We start from the raw sequence: 15,859 nt of genomic DNA on the forward strand, positions 1-15,859 counted from the left end.
TGAGCCGAGGATGTCGTTGTGGCTTGTGCAGCCCTTTGAGACACTTGTGATTTAGGGCTATATAAATAAACATTGATTGATTGATTGATTGTACCATATGTCCCGGCAAGAAATCTGCGTTCAAAGAACTCCGGCTTATTAGTGATTCCCAGAGCCCCAAAAAAAGTCTGCGGGCTATAGAGCGTTTTCTATTCGGGCTCCAGTACTCTGGAATGCCCTCCCGGTAACTGTTAGAGATTCTACCTCAGTAGAAGCATTTAAGTCCCATCTTAAAACTCATTTGTATACGCTGGCCCATGGGTGTCAATCTCTGGCCCGCGGGCCAAAATTGGCCCGCTGTGTAATTTTATTTGGCCCTTGAGGCAATATCAAACTAACATTAGAGCTGGCCCGCCGGTATTATACAGCGGCTGTGCCGCTGTAACACCACATTCACCGCTAATACTAATACTTGCCAACCCTCCCAATTTTCAGTGCCCCTCTCGAATGTTTCCCTGGGCAACCATTCTCCTGAATTTATCCTGATTTCCACCCGGACAAGAATATTGGGGGCGTGCCTTAAAGGCACTGCCTTTAGCGTCCTCTACAACCTGTCGTCACGTCTGCTCTTCCTCCACACAAACAGCGTGCCGGCCCCTGTCACATGATATATGCGGCTTCTACACACACATAAGTGAATGCAAGGCATACTTGATCAACAGCCATACAGGTCACACTGAGAGTGGCCGCATAAACAACTTTAACACTGTTAAAAATATGCGCCACACTGTGAAACCACACCAAACAAAAATGACAAACACATTTCAGGAGAACATCCGCACCGTAACACAACATAAACACAACAGAACAATTACCCAGAACCCCTTGCAGCACTAACTCTTCCGGGGCGCTACAATATACACCCCCCGCTACCACCAAACCCTGCCCCCCCAACCCCGCCCACCTGAGCCCCGACATTAATGAACTAGCATCCCAGAAAAGATGCCAGGTATCTGGCTTGGGCACATCAGATTAGATCAGTGTGTCGCAAACTGAGCAGTAAAAAGGCCTGAATGGTTGATTTATTCATTGTTATTTTATTTTCAAATTTATTAGCTTGTGGAAAAAGTTAATGTTGATATTTACCTCAGAAGGCTGCAAATAGAAAAGAGGCATTCCATTTTTTATTTAAATTGAATTTAATATACCATTGATGTTTTTTCGTTTGTTTTTTGAAAGTTGATTTTGCACTATTAAGTTATATAAGCGTTGCTTGTTCCATATTCAGTGTTAAAGCAAATCAGTGTAGCACACTGAGCAATAATTAACGTTTTATTCATGCACTTTCTCTTGCTACTTCAAGGCTTGAATGTTTGATTCATTCATTATTGTTATTTTATTTTCAAATGTATTATTAGCCTGTGGAAAAAGTTAATGTTGATATTTACCTCAGAAGGCTGCAAATAGAAAAGAGGCATTCAATTTGTATTTACATTTTATTAGATATGCCATTGATATTTTTGAATTATTATTATTTGAAACTCGATTTTGCATGTCACTATAAAGTTATATAAGCCTTGCTTGTTCAATATTCAAAGCAAAACTTGTTTGGGTCCCTATTAAAAAGGTTAATTTGTTCAACCTTGGCCCACGGCTTTGTTCAGTTTTAAATTTTGGCCCACTCTGTATTTGAGTTTGACACCCCTGCTCTAGCCTCTAAATCAGGGGTGTCAAACTCAAATACAAGTTTTGCATTGAATATTGAACAAGCAAGGCTTATATAACTTTATAGTGACATGCAAAACCGAGTTTCAAATAATGATAATAAAAATTAAAAAATATCAGTGGTATATCGAATAAAATTTACATAAAAATTGATTGCACTGCTTTTATCGTCCTCTACGAGTTGACGTCACGTCCGCTTTTCATCCCTTCTAACAACGTGTCCGGCCAGTCACAAGATATGTGCGGCTCCCATACGCTCACAGACGTGAATGCAACGCATACTTCATCAACAGCGATACAGTTTACACTGAGAGTGGCCGTATAAGCAACTTTAACATTGTTAGAAATATGCGCCACACTGTGAATCCACACCAAACAAGCAGAGGTGGGACCAAGTCATTGCTTTGCAAGTCACAAGTAAGTCTCAAGTCTTTGCCCTCAAGTCTCGAGTCAAGTCCCGAGTCAAGACAGGCAAGTCCCGAGTCAAGTCCAAAGTCAAGACTAGAAAGTCTCAAGTCAAGTCCCAAGTCCTGCATTTTGAGTTTCGAGTCCTTTCAAGTCCTTTTAACCACAGACTAATATTTTTACACAGATTGTGTATGCTTTTAAAACGCTGTATTTATTTATTAAAACAAGTGCATTTGAAATTGCAGGAAAAAAAATGGTGCTGACATTGCAATTCATAATAGCACTATTAACCAGTCATTTTAATAGTTTAAACAATTTTAAACATGTAACTCATTCCTTTACAGAATAAACACATTTGCAAAAACAAACATTAACATACTATTGGTTGTATTTTATGAAAATAACATTACCACAAAGTTGAGAAGGAGCAAAGATCTTCAATATTTGTATGTGAGAATCACAAAGAAATCTTCTGGGGGAGGATGACACCCCTACAGGGGTTTGGTTTACAAACTTTCAGCCCCACCTAAAACAAAATTCACCAGCCGCCACTGATTATGATGCATTCTCATTTTAGGCAAAGTATAAGACAATACTTTCTTAACAGTATAATTGTAACCAGGAATAAGTCTTCAAGTAACAATATTCAAATACTAACATTGTTGGGTAAGACAGCATTTGGTTTTATTCTGAATCCAGTGAAACAGATTGGTGGTTTTAGCTGATATAAAGACTTTCAGGTGTTTATATATGTTTAAGTATTTGGCAGACGCTTTTATCCAAAGCGACATACATAAAAAATAGATATAAAACAATCACTGTAAACATTATCATTTAAGGGAAGAATGTAATACAAAATATCAATACAAAGTGTCAAGACAGAATAAACTCTCTGCTGCTGCAGCAACAGAGATACAGTCTATAGGTCCCTAAAATATATAGATATCTAATGTATTCATACATTGTTTGTGTAGGATATACGCATGTATATATAATCTAATCATATTGTTTCTTCAACTTAAAAATAGCTGACCGTTTTTTCCCCCTTCTCTGGGATTATATTCCCAGTTTTGATCTCGGACGTCTGGTCATTTATAGCGTATGAAAATATTATATTACTGTTAAGCAAACTATGAATAATAAAAACGCCAAAACATGTGTCCGTTATCATAGCTACACGTATGACAAAAAAAACGCGTGAAAATCAGTGGTATTCAGTGAGGTAAGATGAATTAAATTTGCTGACAGTTCATTGCTCCTGCCAAATGAATTGCACTGAGTGGAGCGGATCACCACTCCAAGATGGCGGCTCCGCGTCTCGTCTGCGCCAGTAGGCAGTAGCGCTCAATGCTGCGTACCCTTATAAGATGTCTATGGTTATAACGTTAGCAGTGAGTTTACAGCCTCACTGATTTAACTACACAGCAAATAAAAGTCATGTTACTTAGCCAATAAACGTTATCTTACATTCAAAACTTACCCTTCTTTGTGCAACTTCAAATGTCGAACGAAGTTGGAAGTTGTTGCGTCTCCGTCTGTAATATTCGAACTGCGTGATTTGCATACGGCAATTCGTTTTTTGTTGACCAAGTCGTAGTTTTTATACCCGAACGAAACCAACTTTGGCATAATTGTTTCTCACTGTCGCATTGTTTGACAACTCATGTTCGGTGGTTGTCCTGCAATTGGATTGGATGAGAGCTGTGGGATGAAAACAACGTAGATTTAATTTGATTGGCTGTTGTACTGACAGCACACCAGCTGACAAGCAGCACACACGCTTATAGACACAGACGTATAAAATGAAAGATACGGAGCGCTCCCAAATAACTTTTTAAGGTTTGGGTTTTGGGGAAAGTAGCAAGTCATGTCAAGTCAAAAGGCTCAAGTCCAAGTGAAGTCACAAGTCATTGATGTTAAAGTCTAAGTCGAGTTGCAACTCTCTTTACATTTTGTCAAGTCGAGTCTAAAGTCATCAAATTCATGACTCGAGTCTGACTCGAGTCCAAGTCATGTGACTCGAGTCCACACCTCTGCAAACAAGAATGACAAACACATTTCGGTAGAACATCCGCACAGTAACACAACATAAACACAACAGAACAAATACCCATAACCAGGCACGTGCACACATAGGGCCCTATGGGTGCTTGAGCAGGCACATGCACACATAGGGCCCTATGGGTGCTTGAACCCCTGCCCTTTTTTGCCTCGTCTTAAAAAGTGCCCTCTGACTGTGTGTGTGTTTTGTTTTTTTTTGTTTTTTTTTCTTTAAACAACATTAATAAATTCCTGTCAGGGATGTGAAAAAAAACAAGAAAAAAAATAGCGGTACAAAAACTCCACGTTTTCTTGTAATACGGGGTTGTTTGAGCCTTCCGCTTCCGCCAGAGAGAGAGAGAGGGCGAGTGAGTGAGTAAGTGAGAGGAGAGAGAGCCAACTGCGCCCCTGAGCCGGAGACGTGACAGTGGAGCAACTTGAACCTGTGAGTTATGTTATGGTCTAGTCGCCGTCCACTTATTCAGCATCTAATATGGGTAATATTTCAGAAAAATGCTGTATTATTCTATTATTCAATGTGTCAGCTTCTGTTCTTGCCGGACGTCGGAGCACAGCGCATCAATTGAGGACGGCACATCAATTCCGCACAGAGCAGAGCGTATCGTGCGGGACAGGAAGTAGTGTACAAAATACAAAATAAAACACCGGGTTAATTTTCAAAATAAAATGCACTGTGTCTACGGCGGATCACATTTCTCTCACAGTAGAGGTTTAGATATAAAGTTTATTGTGACTTTGCTATTACTGTGTGGGTTAACAAAATAATAATAATAATAATGATAATAATAACAATAATAATAATAATAATAATGATGATAATAATAATTATGATTATTATTATTAATAATAATAATAATAATAATAATTTCAGCATTCTGGGGATATAAGATGTAGGTTATCTGTTAGGAATATTACCATCTGTATTTAAACTTGATTCATGTTGATTATGCCTGCAGCACAATTCCAAAAAAAGAAAGGATGCAGAAAAGGAAGGAGAAGGAGCACCAGGAAGCAGCTAAGGGTAGCAGACCTCTTAATGCATGGCTAAAATTGATGATTTCACAGCATTTCATGGAAGCCTTGAATTTACATTGAGGAGCATATTTGGGTATGGGTGACCTCCATCCTACAGCCCTCTACTGGCCCCTGGTCCAAATTTTTGGCCCTGTATTGCGTTTCAGTTGTTTAGTCTGAGCATTAAGTGAGAAAGACCAAAAGATACAAGTATAACCCATTTATCATTTATTTATTAAGTTACAACTTGATGGTGTTTTCATCAAGTTAAGGGAAGAAGGACAGATTTTTACATTGAAGTTTTTTCCATTTGGGTATTTATTTTTGTATTTTTTTTCAAAGTTCATGTTGCACTGTTCAATGTTCAATATTAAAGTGCTTATCTTTAACAATAAATAGCCTAATAATAAACCAGTGTTTGTTGCTTTTCATGTCTTCCAAGCCTATGATAATGTGAATTAACTCATTATGACAATAATTTGTTGACACAAAAGAATTGGCAATCACTTTTACCTACAAAGGACACACAGCTAAGTAGTTAGCTTCCTATTAGCAAATGTAATTTTACATTAATTTCCATATTGTGTAAAGGACCAAAAAAAAATGTCCTGCCCTTTTCTGACTTTGAGCCCCTGCCCCTCTATAATCATGTGCACGTCCCTGCGCAGAACCCTTTGCAGCAGTAACTCTTTCTGCTGGGCCACAACATTAGGAACACCTGCAGACTGCAGCACGGATTTCATATTTCATTCATTCACAACTCCTCCAACACGAACATTATTGTTTTTGCACTTTTGGCTTCTTATTAAATAACTTTTTCAAATAGATTCAATCTTGCACGTAGAAACTTTAAGTGTGGGCTTTAGTTGATATAACACTCCCGTCAGAGGGTGCATTCTACGCCGGGGGTGCATTATCCGGCACAACACCTGGACGCTACAATATACACCCCTGCTACCTCCAAACCCCGCCGCCCGACACCCCCCCACGCACACACACACAGACACACACACACACACACACACACACACACACACACTTTGTAGCATCCCGGAAGAGTTACTGCTGCAAAGGGTTCTGGGTATTTGTTCTGTTGTGTTTATGTTGTGTTACTGTGCGGATGTTCTCCCAAAATGTGTTTGTCGTTCTTGTTTGGTGTGGATTCACAGTGTGACATATATTTCTAACAATGTTAAAGGTTTTTATACTGGCACCCTCAGTGTAACCTGTATCGCTGAAGATCAAGTATGCGTTGCATTCACTTCAATGTGCGCGTCACAGCCGCACATATTGTATTCCTGGGCTATCAATTGTTGGGCTTGACGAAAAGATTGTCGGGAGAGTCCCTAAAGCTTGGGAGTTTCTCGGGAGGTTAGGCAAGTATGAGGATCAACGGTGTACTGCGGCACCTTCGCTGTATATAATCGGCATGCCAGCTCTAGTATAGTTTAATAAATGGGCCCGCGGGCCAGAGTTAATGATGGGATTGGCAGTTATTTTGACTGTACTGAATCACTAGAATCAGTTCCTTAAATTGATTCGTTCAAAAAAATTGTTCACCATATCCCCCCCCCCCCCCCCCCCCCTCCCAAAAAAAAAATCATAGCGGGGGCGTGCGTAGTACAGTGCAGTGCAGACATTCGCGGGAGAAGCAGCAAATAGGTGAGGGCCGACATCCGGGCAACTGAGCTACATACGGGTTCTTCGAGCCATAGCAACCAGACTGGCGTTGAAAACAAACCGTTGCCATTACTCTTTAACCTGTCGACCTACGCTGATTAAACCCGTCATTCTGCCTCCAAAATGCAGAAAAACTGTGTTGTTTTTGGTTGTGCTAACCACAACTGGAAACAGGGAAAACAAAGGTCGTATTTTGTTCTGCCAAAGCGTGATAAAAGCCCACAGAGACGAGACAAATGGCTCGCAGCTTTACACCGGGAAAACGAGGACGGTTCTCACTGGAGTCCCCCAAAGTCCCGGGTCGTGTGTTCGGATCACTTCGTTTCTGGTAAATATAAGGAACAAAAATCCACCTTCTTAACCACAACTTGGTATACCGTCCGTGCTAATGTTGTACTTGTTGAATTTGTACCTTATAACGTTCGACAGCTGAAGTTATTGTTGTACAAAAATAACATGCGGTATATACTATATAGCCTATAGCCTGTATAGGCTATTTTCGAAAACCGGTTTCGTTTAAATTTGAATCGGCTTTCTATAGATATGAAATAATATACCTGGTGCGCTTGTGAGGTAGACATATAGATTTCCAAATTCCAGGTCCGGCCATTGTGTAGGATTATCAATCCACGCATCTGCTGGAAGGCGGTAAGGGCAGTCGTTTAATCCAACTACAGAACATTTTAACTCGTATCTTAACCTAGCCTCACTGGAAAGACTATTTACATAATCATACGCCATTTAGAACAGTTTAAAATGCAGTGAAACCTCGTTAAATGCTTTTTCTGTCAATGCTGTGTTCGCTGTGAGCTGGTTTGTTTTCAACGAATTCAATATGGCGACCGGTTGCTAGGGGATTGGTAGGCGGAAGTGATGTAGGTCCGCCCTCGCCTATAGGGTGAACGCGAGTCCCTACACAGTAGTGATGGGATCGGCAGTTCTTTTGACTGTACTGAATCACTAGAATCAGTGACTGACACAGCGCCACAGTCAGCACAGTTCAGTGCGTGAACCTGAATCACTTCTGCAGCAGCAGTTCTGTGTGCAGGTCAGCGAATCATGAGTGAGTCAGTAACAGCTTCCCCAGCAGCAGATCTCGGTGTGTGTCAGTTCGCGAACGACACAAGCCCTCAGCACCCAATGAAAGATGCGCACAGTGACTGAACGAGAGCCTCAATGTGACGTCCTCCTCCGCGACACAGTCAGTTCTCTGTGTCAGTAGGTTCGCGAGTCCTGATTCTGAATGAGTGAGTGAGTGCAGCGGGAACCTGAATCACGTCCTCAGCGACAATAAATAAATAAAGAAAATAAATACCTTCAAAATAAAACAAATAAATTAAGAGCCTGAAATGCCAACATAAAAAATAAATGTTCTGTAGACTACGTTTAAAAATATAACAGAGAAAATATCAACTTAAATGTGCAAACAAAAAGAAAATAAATAGGCTACCTTAAATAAAACAAAACAAATATTAAACCAAGTGCCAGAAACAGGGGCGCCGGTAGGGATTTTGGGCCCCATGAAAAGAATCTTTACAGGGCCCCCAACACAGCGGCAACATTATAATTTCATCATCATTAGGGGCCTCTCTGGACCCCCCTCCATCATGGGCCCCTAGAATCCATTGTAAATTTATAATATTATATAATTTTAAATAGTAAATACATAATATAAAATAATTTTAAATACATAATATATAATAATAATTGTAAATATATAATAATATATAAAAATGTAAATTGTAGATAAATAATGTATAATGATAATTGTAAATACATAATGTACAATAATTGTAAATATCTGATAATATATAAATAATTGTAAATTGTAGATACATAATATATACTAATGATTGTAAATACATATTATATAAAACATATTATAAAAACATGTAGATTGTAGATACATAATATATAATAATAATTGTGACTACAAAATAATATATAAAACATGTACATTGTAAATTCATAATATATGATCATTGTGAATACATAATAATATATCATAATAATTGTAAATTGCAGGTGCATAATATATAATAATAATTATAAATATATAATAAGATATCCATCCATCCATCCATCTTCTTCCGCTTATCCGAGGTCGGGTCGCGGGGGCAGCAGCCTAAGCAGGGAAACCCAGACTTCCCTCTCCCCAGCCACTTCGTCCAGCTCTTCCCGGGGGATCCCGAGGCGTTCCCAGGCCAACCGGGAGACATAGTCTTCCCAACGTGTCCTGGGTCTTCCCCGTGGCCTCCTACCGGTCGGACGTGCCCTAAACACCTCCCTAGGGAGGCGTTCGGGTGGCATCCTGACCAGATGCCCGAACCACCTCATCTGGCTCCTCTCGATGTGGAGGAGCAGCGGCTTTACTTTGAGCCTCCCCCGGATGACAGAGCTTCTCACCCTATCTCTAAGGGAGAGCCCCGCCACCCGGCGGAGGAAACTCATTTCGGCTGCTTGTACCCGTGATCTTGTCCTTTCGGTCATAACCCAAAGCTCATGACCATAGGTGAGGATGGGAACGTAGATGCAATATATGTAAATATATAATATTATATAAAACATGTAACTAGTAGATAGATAATATATAATAATAATTGTAAATACATAATAATATATAAAACATGTAAATTGTGGATACACAATATATACTAATAATTGTAAATACATAATAATATATAAAACATGTAAATTATAGATACATAATATATACTAATTGTGAATACATAATAATATATAAACATGCAAATTATACAGATAATATATACTAATAATCGTAAATACATAATAATATACAAAACATGTAAATTGTAGATACATATTATATACTAATAATTGTGAATATTTGCTCACCCAACACATCCACGTCCACCTTGAAGTTGATGAAGTGTGTGTGGATGTTGCCCAGGACATTTGGCGCTACCTGGTGACCGTGCCGCAGGCTGCCATCCAGCAGGTAAGACGAGGAGATGTAACCCGTGGCGTGGACCTTGGCTTCCACTGAGCCGCTCTGGTAGAAGATGAAGTCCCACAAGTAGTCGTAGTTCCCGATGGCGGTGATGGTCCTGAACACCAGGCCGCTGTTGACCAGGCCGCCGTAACTGTTGCTGAAGAAGTCGGAGAAGTGTCTGCGCAGGGGTTGACCAAAGTTGTGCTCAAAGATGCAGATGGAATTCCTGAACCTGATGGGCGCCGGCACATCCACGTAGCGGAAGGTGTCCACATAAGTGGCCTGGTAGGGACAGTCCACGCCGCGGACCAGTTCGTGCGCAAAGCGTCCGATTCCGATGCTGGAGTCCAAGAACTTGGTGAGGATCATCCCGGGCGTCACCGAGCCGTAAACCGACATGGCTTCTTGCACGCTCAGCTCGTAGATGATACGCTCCCCCTTGAAGCGCACGTCAAAAACTCGCATGCCAGTGAGGGAGCTCAGACCGAAGGCAAAACTCCAGTCCAGGTAGAGGACGTGGTTACCGCTGACACTGAAGCGTTTGCCTTCTGCGTAGAACTGCAGAGGACCAAGCTGCAAAGGTGTGTTCCTAGGTTTCAGCGAGCCATAGTCAGCCGCTTCCTGGTAGACAATTCTTCTCACGGACCCTGCGGCGTACTTGTCACGGAGTTCTTCCACCGTGTCGAAATACTGACCGTTGTACAGGAGCTTATCCACCGTCCAGTTGGAGGCGTCTACGCTCTCGTGGTTAACCAGCATCTCCAAACCTACCGGGTGGATGTACATGCCGCTCATGTTCCTGAAGAAAGACACCCAGGTTTTTCTGTCTCCAGAACGAAGTCCTCGCGGCATTTGCTCAAACAGGTTCAGTTTTTTAGCGCCAAAACTCTCCTTCACAAGCTGCTCCATCTTGGAAAACTGTTGTTCGAAAAACTCAGACAACAAGTAATACTCCCCCACGGTCACGGTGCGAGCGTTGATGGGCAGCTCCCTCTTATACTTCTTCTTGGTCACGTCCGTGTGGTACGTGGGCTTAGGCAGAGGTCCCACCACGTACTCCTTGATGTGGCCCAAGGACCCGTAGAAGACCACCACAGTGGCTTCGCGCACCGGCTCAGGACCTGCCCCGTCCAGGTAGGACAAAACGTCCGCCTTTTTGGGCAGAGACAAGTCGATTAGGAACAGGAAGTTTTCTGACGGCTTGGTGAGCTGCCTGGTGCTGATGGCCAAGTCCTTCTGCTGGACCATGTACTGTTGGACCTGCAGGTACTCCTCTTGAGTGACATCGGCAAAGACGCGGCTGCGCTTGTCGTGTTTGCCTTTGAGAGGATGAAGGCGTCGCCCGGAGCATTTGGGAGCCCTGCTGGAGTGGAAGCCCAGCAAAACAATGTTGAGAAGAACAGAGACCAGGACCAGGACAAGAAGCGTCCATTTGACCAGGGAGTGCATCTTGTGCTTCTGTGCTCGCACTGTGTCCCTAGATCAGCGGGGGAAGGTGGTCAGAAGAGTTCGAGACCAGCGGGGTAAGGTACTCAGAAGAGTCCGAGACCAGCGGGGGAAGGTGGTCAGAAGAGTCCCAGACCAGCGGGGGAAGGTGGTCAGAAGAGTCCGAGACCAGTGGGGGATGGTGGTCAGAAGAGTCTGAGAGCAGGGGTGAGAAGGTGGTCTGAAGAGTCTGAGAGCAGTGGTGAGAAGGTGGCCAGACGAAAGTTCTGCATGAGAACCCGCCCACTTCCTGCATGATCCAATAGCAGAGAAGCAGAAGAATGTCAGAGTGGAGAAGAATCCTCTTCTGATGCAATACTTTCATGTACTCGAATATTACACTAATACACATTCTACTACACTGATACACATTGTACTATACTCATACACACATTCTACTACACTAATACACACATTGTACTACACTAATACACATTCTACTACACCGATACACATTGTTGTTGTTTTTATGTTTTATTGTTTTGTTTTGTTTTGTTTTTAATGTTTTTTTTTTATATGCTTAATGGATCTTAAGGTCTGCAATAAAGATTGATGATGATTGTACTATACTCATACACACATTCTACTACACTAATAAACACATTGTACTACACTAATACACACATTGTACTACACTAATACACACATTGTACTACACTAATAAACATTCTACTACACTAATACACACATTGTACTACACTAATACAAATTCTACTACACTAATACACACATAGTACTACACTAATACACATTCTACGACACAAATCCACATTGTACTACACTAATACACATTCTACTACACTAATACACACATTGTACTCCACTAATACACACATTGTACTACATTAAAACATTATACTACACTAATACACACACTGTACTACACTAATACACGTACTACACTAATACACACATGGTACTACACTAATACACATTCTACTACACTAATACACACATTGTACTACACGAATGCACACATTATACTACACTAAAACACACATTGTACCACACTAATACACATTCTACTACGCTAAAACACATTTTACTACACTAGTATACACAATGTACTACACAAAACACACATTCTACTACACTAATACACACATTGTACCACACAAATACACATTCTACTACCCTAAAACACATTTTACTACACTAATACACAATGTACTGCACTAATACACACATTCTATTGCACTAATACACATTCTACTGCACTAATACACACATCGCCCTACACTAATACATATTGTACTGTAGTATTGCACAGTATATGTGTAAAATAATTCTCACATGTGACGAAATGATTTTATTGCTCAATTTTTACGACCAGGAAAAAGTCTGACTAAAGAATTTCAACAAGTCTGTTTAACTTTAATTTGTGGAGGAGGCATCACACACACACACACACACACACACACACACACACACACACACCCACACACACTCACACACACCCCCCCCCACACACACACACACACACACACACACACACACACACACACACACACACACACACACACACACACACACTCACACACACACAAGTTGATGAATGTTGAGCTGAAGATGTTTTGTGTAATAGTTCTCCTGCAGTAGGAACGTTGCGTCATCTTATTCTCTAAGGTCCTGGAAGGTAGAGAAACATGAACGTTATCATGTGTGTGAGTTGTGAGAAATATGTTTAGCAAAGGTCCTGGAAGGTAAAAAAACAAGAAAGTTATCATACTTTTTTTTTTTTTTTTTTTTTTTTAAATAATGTCCTGCCCAGCTTCTCGGGCAAATCATATAGCAGATGTAGATGCCCATATCGGCTGTTCAGATTTACTTTACAAAAGAGAAGTGTAGGATACTTCTCTTGTTGCCTTACTTGTATTTTGACTTTATTAAATGTATTTATATTATCATTTGGTGCAGCCGGGCCGGAGCAGGAGGGGATAGAAAGAGAGAAAAAGGAAGACAGAGGGGGGAATTGTGGGGACAAGAGGGGGATTAGACAGAGAGACAAAAACAACAACAGCAAACACAACAACAACAACAACAACAGAGCAACATCAGCAAATACGACATGTACAAATATGATGGTAAAAGTAATAGCAAATAAGCAGTTAGCGAAAATTAAAAAAAAAATAAATACAGAAATGACAATGAGCATTATTACACTAAAAATGGAGCAATATGAATACCAATAGAAATAGTGCTATTGATAATAAACAATACCAGTACTTTACCTTTATTATCAACAATACAATTGTTCAAATGCAACAATACATATACGTAATGATAACTTGAGATACGAAAGAATGCAGAAAAATGGAGGGGAAGAAAGAGAAGCAACCTTAACCTTGTAGATTGTTATAGTAACAATAGGTTAAGCTTTGTCAGTGTGCCATGTGTTATACCCAGTTTACCCTAGGGCAACAACGTTAATATATGTTTGATGAAACGTGATTATGTGCATGAGTGTATGTGTGCATATGTACTTGTATGTGTACAGTATGTGTATGTGTGCTTGTACAGTGAATGTATATGTACAGTATGTGTATATGTGTGTACAGCGAATGTATATGTACAGTATGTGTATACAGTATGTGTGATTGAACAGTGAATGTATATGTACAGTATGTGTAAATGTGTGTTTGTACAGTGAATGTATATGTACAGTATATGTATGTGTGTGTTTGTACAGTGAATGTATGTGTAGTATGTGTATGTGTGTGTTTGTACAGTGAATGTATATGTACAGTATGTGTATATGTATGTTTTTACAGTGAATGTATATGTACAGTATGTGTATACAGTATGTTTGTATAATGAATGTGCGTGTGTAAATATGTACTGTATTTATTTGTATATGTATGTGGGAGCGTAGGTACCTATGTATGTCTGTATGTATGTGTGTGAGTATATGTGAATTTGCATGTACAATACATTTGACTCCCAGTGTGTGCGGGAGCCAGAGTACGGCCCCAGCCTCCCCGAGAACCCATCTCACAAACAGTAGGTGTGGTGCCCAGGGAACCAGGGGCCACCGCCCCCACGCAGCCAAGCCGGACAGCGACAGGAACCCCAGAGCCTGGCCCACCGTGCCGCCCACAAGGGCCAGCAGCAGGCCGCAGACAGACGCACCCGGCAGAGGACAAGGCACGAGAAAAACAGGGGGAAGCCAGACCCCAAGCCAGCGAGAGACCACACCCCACACGGACAGAAAGGCGGGACGCCCCGCCCGAGGGGCCCGGAGACCCCCCGCAACCGGACAGGAAGACCGCCCCCGGCCCACCGGCAACAGGGCCCCCACGAGCCCCCCCCCCCACCCCCGGAGAGCGCGGCGAGGTCAGCCCACGGCCACCCCACCCAAGCCGGCCGCCACAGGACCACCCAGCACGGGGCCACAGGAACCACCCACCCCACCCGCAGGGACCCCAACGATGGAGATGGACAACCAACAACCGCCCCGCCGAGTCCCCCCCCCCCCCCGAGGTAGGGGAATAAATAAATAAAATAAATAAATACATAATAATAATAATAATAATATTAATAAAATATTTTTTTTTTTAAAAAAGGGGAAAAAATAAATAAATAAATAATTAAATCTATTTATAAAAAAAATTAATAAATAAATAAAAAAAGAATTAAAAGAAGATCACAGACATGCTGACACACAAGGTCGCTACCCCAACAACTGGCCGACTCGCAGCACCTCGGAATACCCTGCAGCACCAAGCCACCACAGTAGACGCAGGGACCAGACCCAGCAGGCCCCAACCAAGATGGCCACCCGGAAGGGATGGACGGCGGGACCCAGGAGCTCCAGACACGCAGTCCGGATGCAGTAGCCTGAGGCGCCGACCCCCACCCGACAGGCAGGCCCAGAACGTACCCCCAGAAATATACATACATATATATATACATACACATAAACATACACGTACACATACACATGTACACCTACACACACATACACATGCATACACATACACATATATATACATACATACATACATACATACATACATACATACATACACACACACACATACACATACATATACACAGTTTGTCAGCCCCGACAACCACCACGCGCGCGCGCTGCCACCAGTCACAACATCAGCCACCCCCTTGCACCAGACCCAGCAGCCACGGGCGCCCACACCACAAACAAACGGCAGCAGAAACAGCAGCCACAACACCCACAGACAGCCAGCACCACCCAATCAAATCAAAGCGATCAAAAAATAAACCGCGACCGGCAACCACACGCCAACAGGATCACAGATACCAGCCAGCGCCAGCCCGCCAGCAAGCCCAAACGCCAACACGCAAACAAGAGACACCAACACCCCCACCCCGCCAAAAGACCCCACCACCCCAACCCAAACCCGCACAAACACACCACCGCCCAAACAACCGAGACACAGTATCCAGACCAGACACGGGCGCCGCGCCGCCACCACATCAAGTCGCCAACAGAGACCCCACAGCGCAAGGTCGGGCCACACGGGCACGGACCCCACCCAACAGGAAGCGAGACCCGCGCGACGCCACACACAAATA

At 42.1% G+C, this 15,859-nt stretch overlaps 1 protein-coding gene across 1 annotated transcript in view; it reads right to left on the reverse strand.

Moving 5' to 3' along the window:
• aoc2 (amine oxidase copper containing 2) overlaps positions 1-11,506 on the reverse strand; it is a 30,126-nt gene extending 18,620 nt beyond the window's left edge. The window contains exon 1 of the mRNA XM_062049488.1: positions 9,724-11,506. Coding sequence (XP_061905472.1) covers positions 9,724-11,269 — 1,546 coding nt within the window. The 5' untranslated portion in view covers positions 11,270-11,506. The remainder of the gene's footprint in view (positions 1-9,723) is intronic.
• Positions 11,507-15,859: the final 4,353 nt, after the last annotated feature.

The sequence above is a fragment of the Entelurus aequoreus genome, linkage group LG06 (assembly GCF_033978785.1).
Source record: "Entelurus aequoreus isolate RoL-2023_Sb linkage group LG06, RoL_Eaeq_v1.1, whole genome shotgun sequence".
Taxonomy (NCBI): Eukaryota; Metazoa; Chordata; class Actinopteri; order Syngnathiformes; family Syngnathidae; genus Entelurus; species Entelurus aequoreus.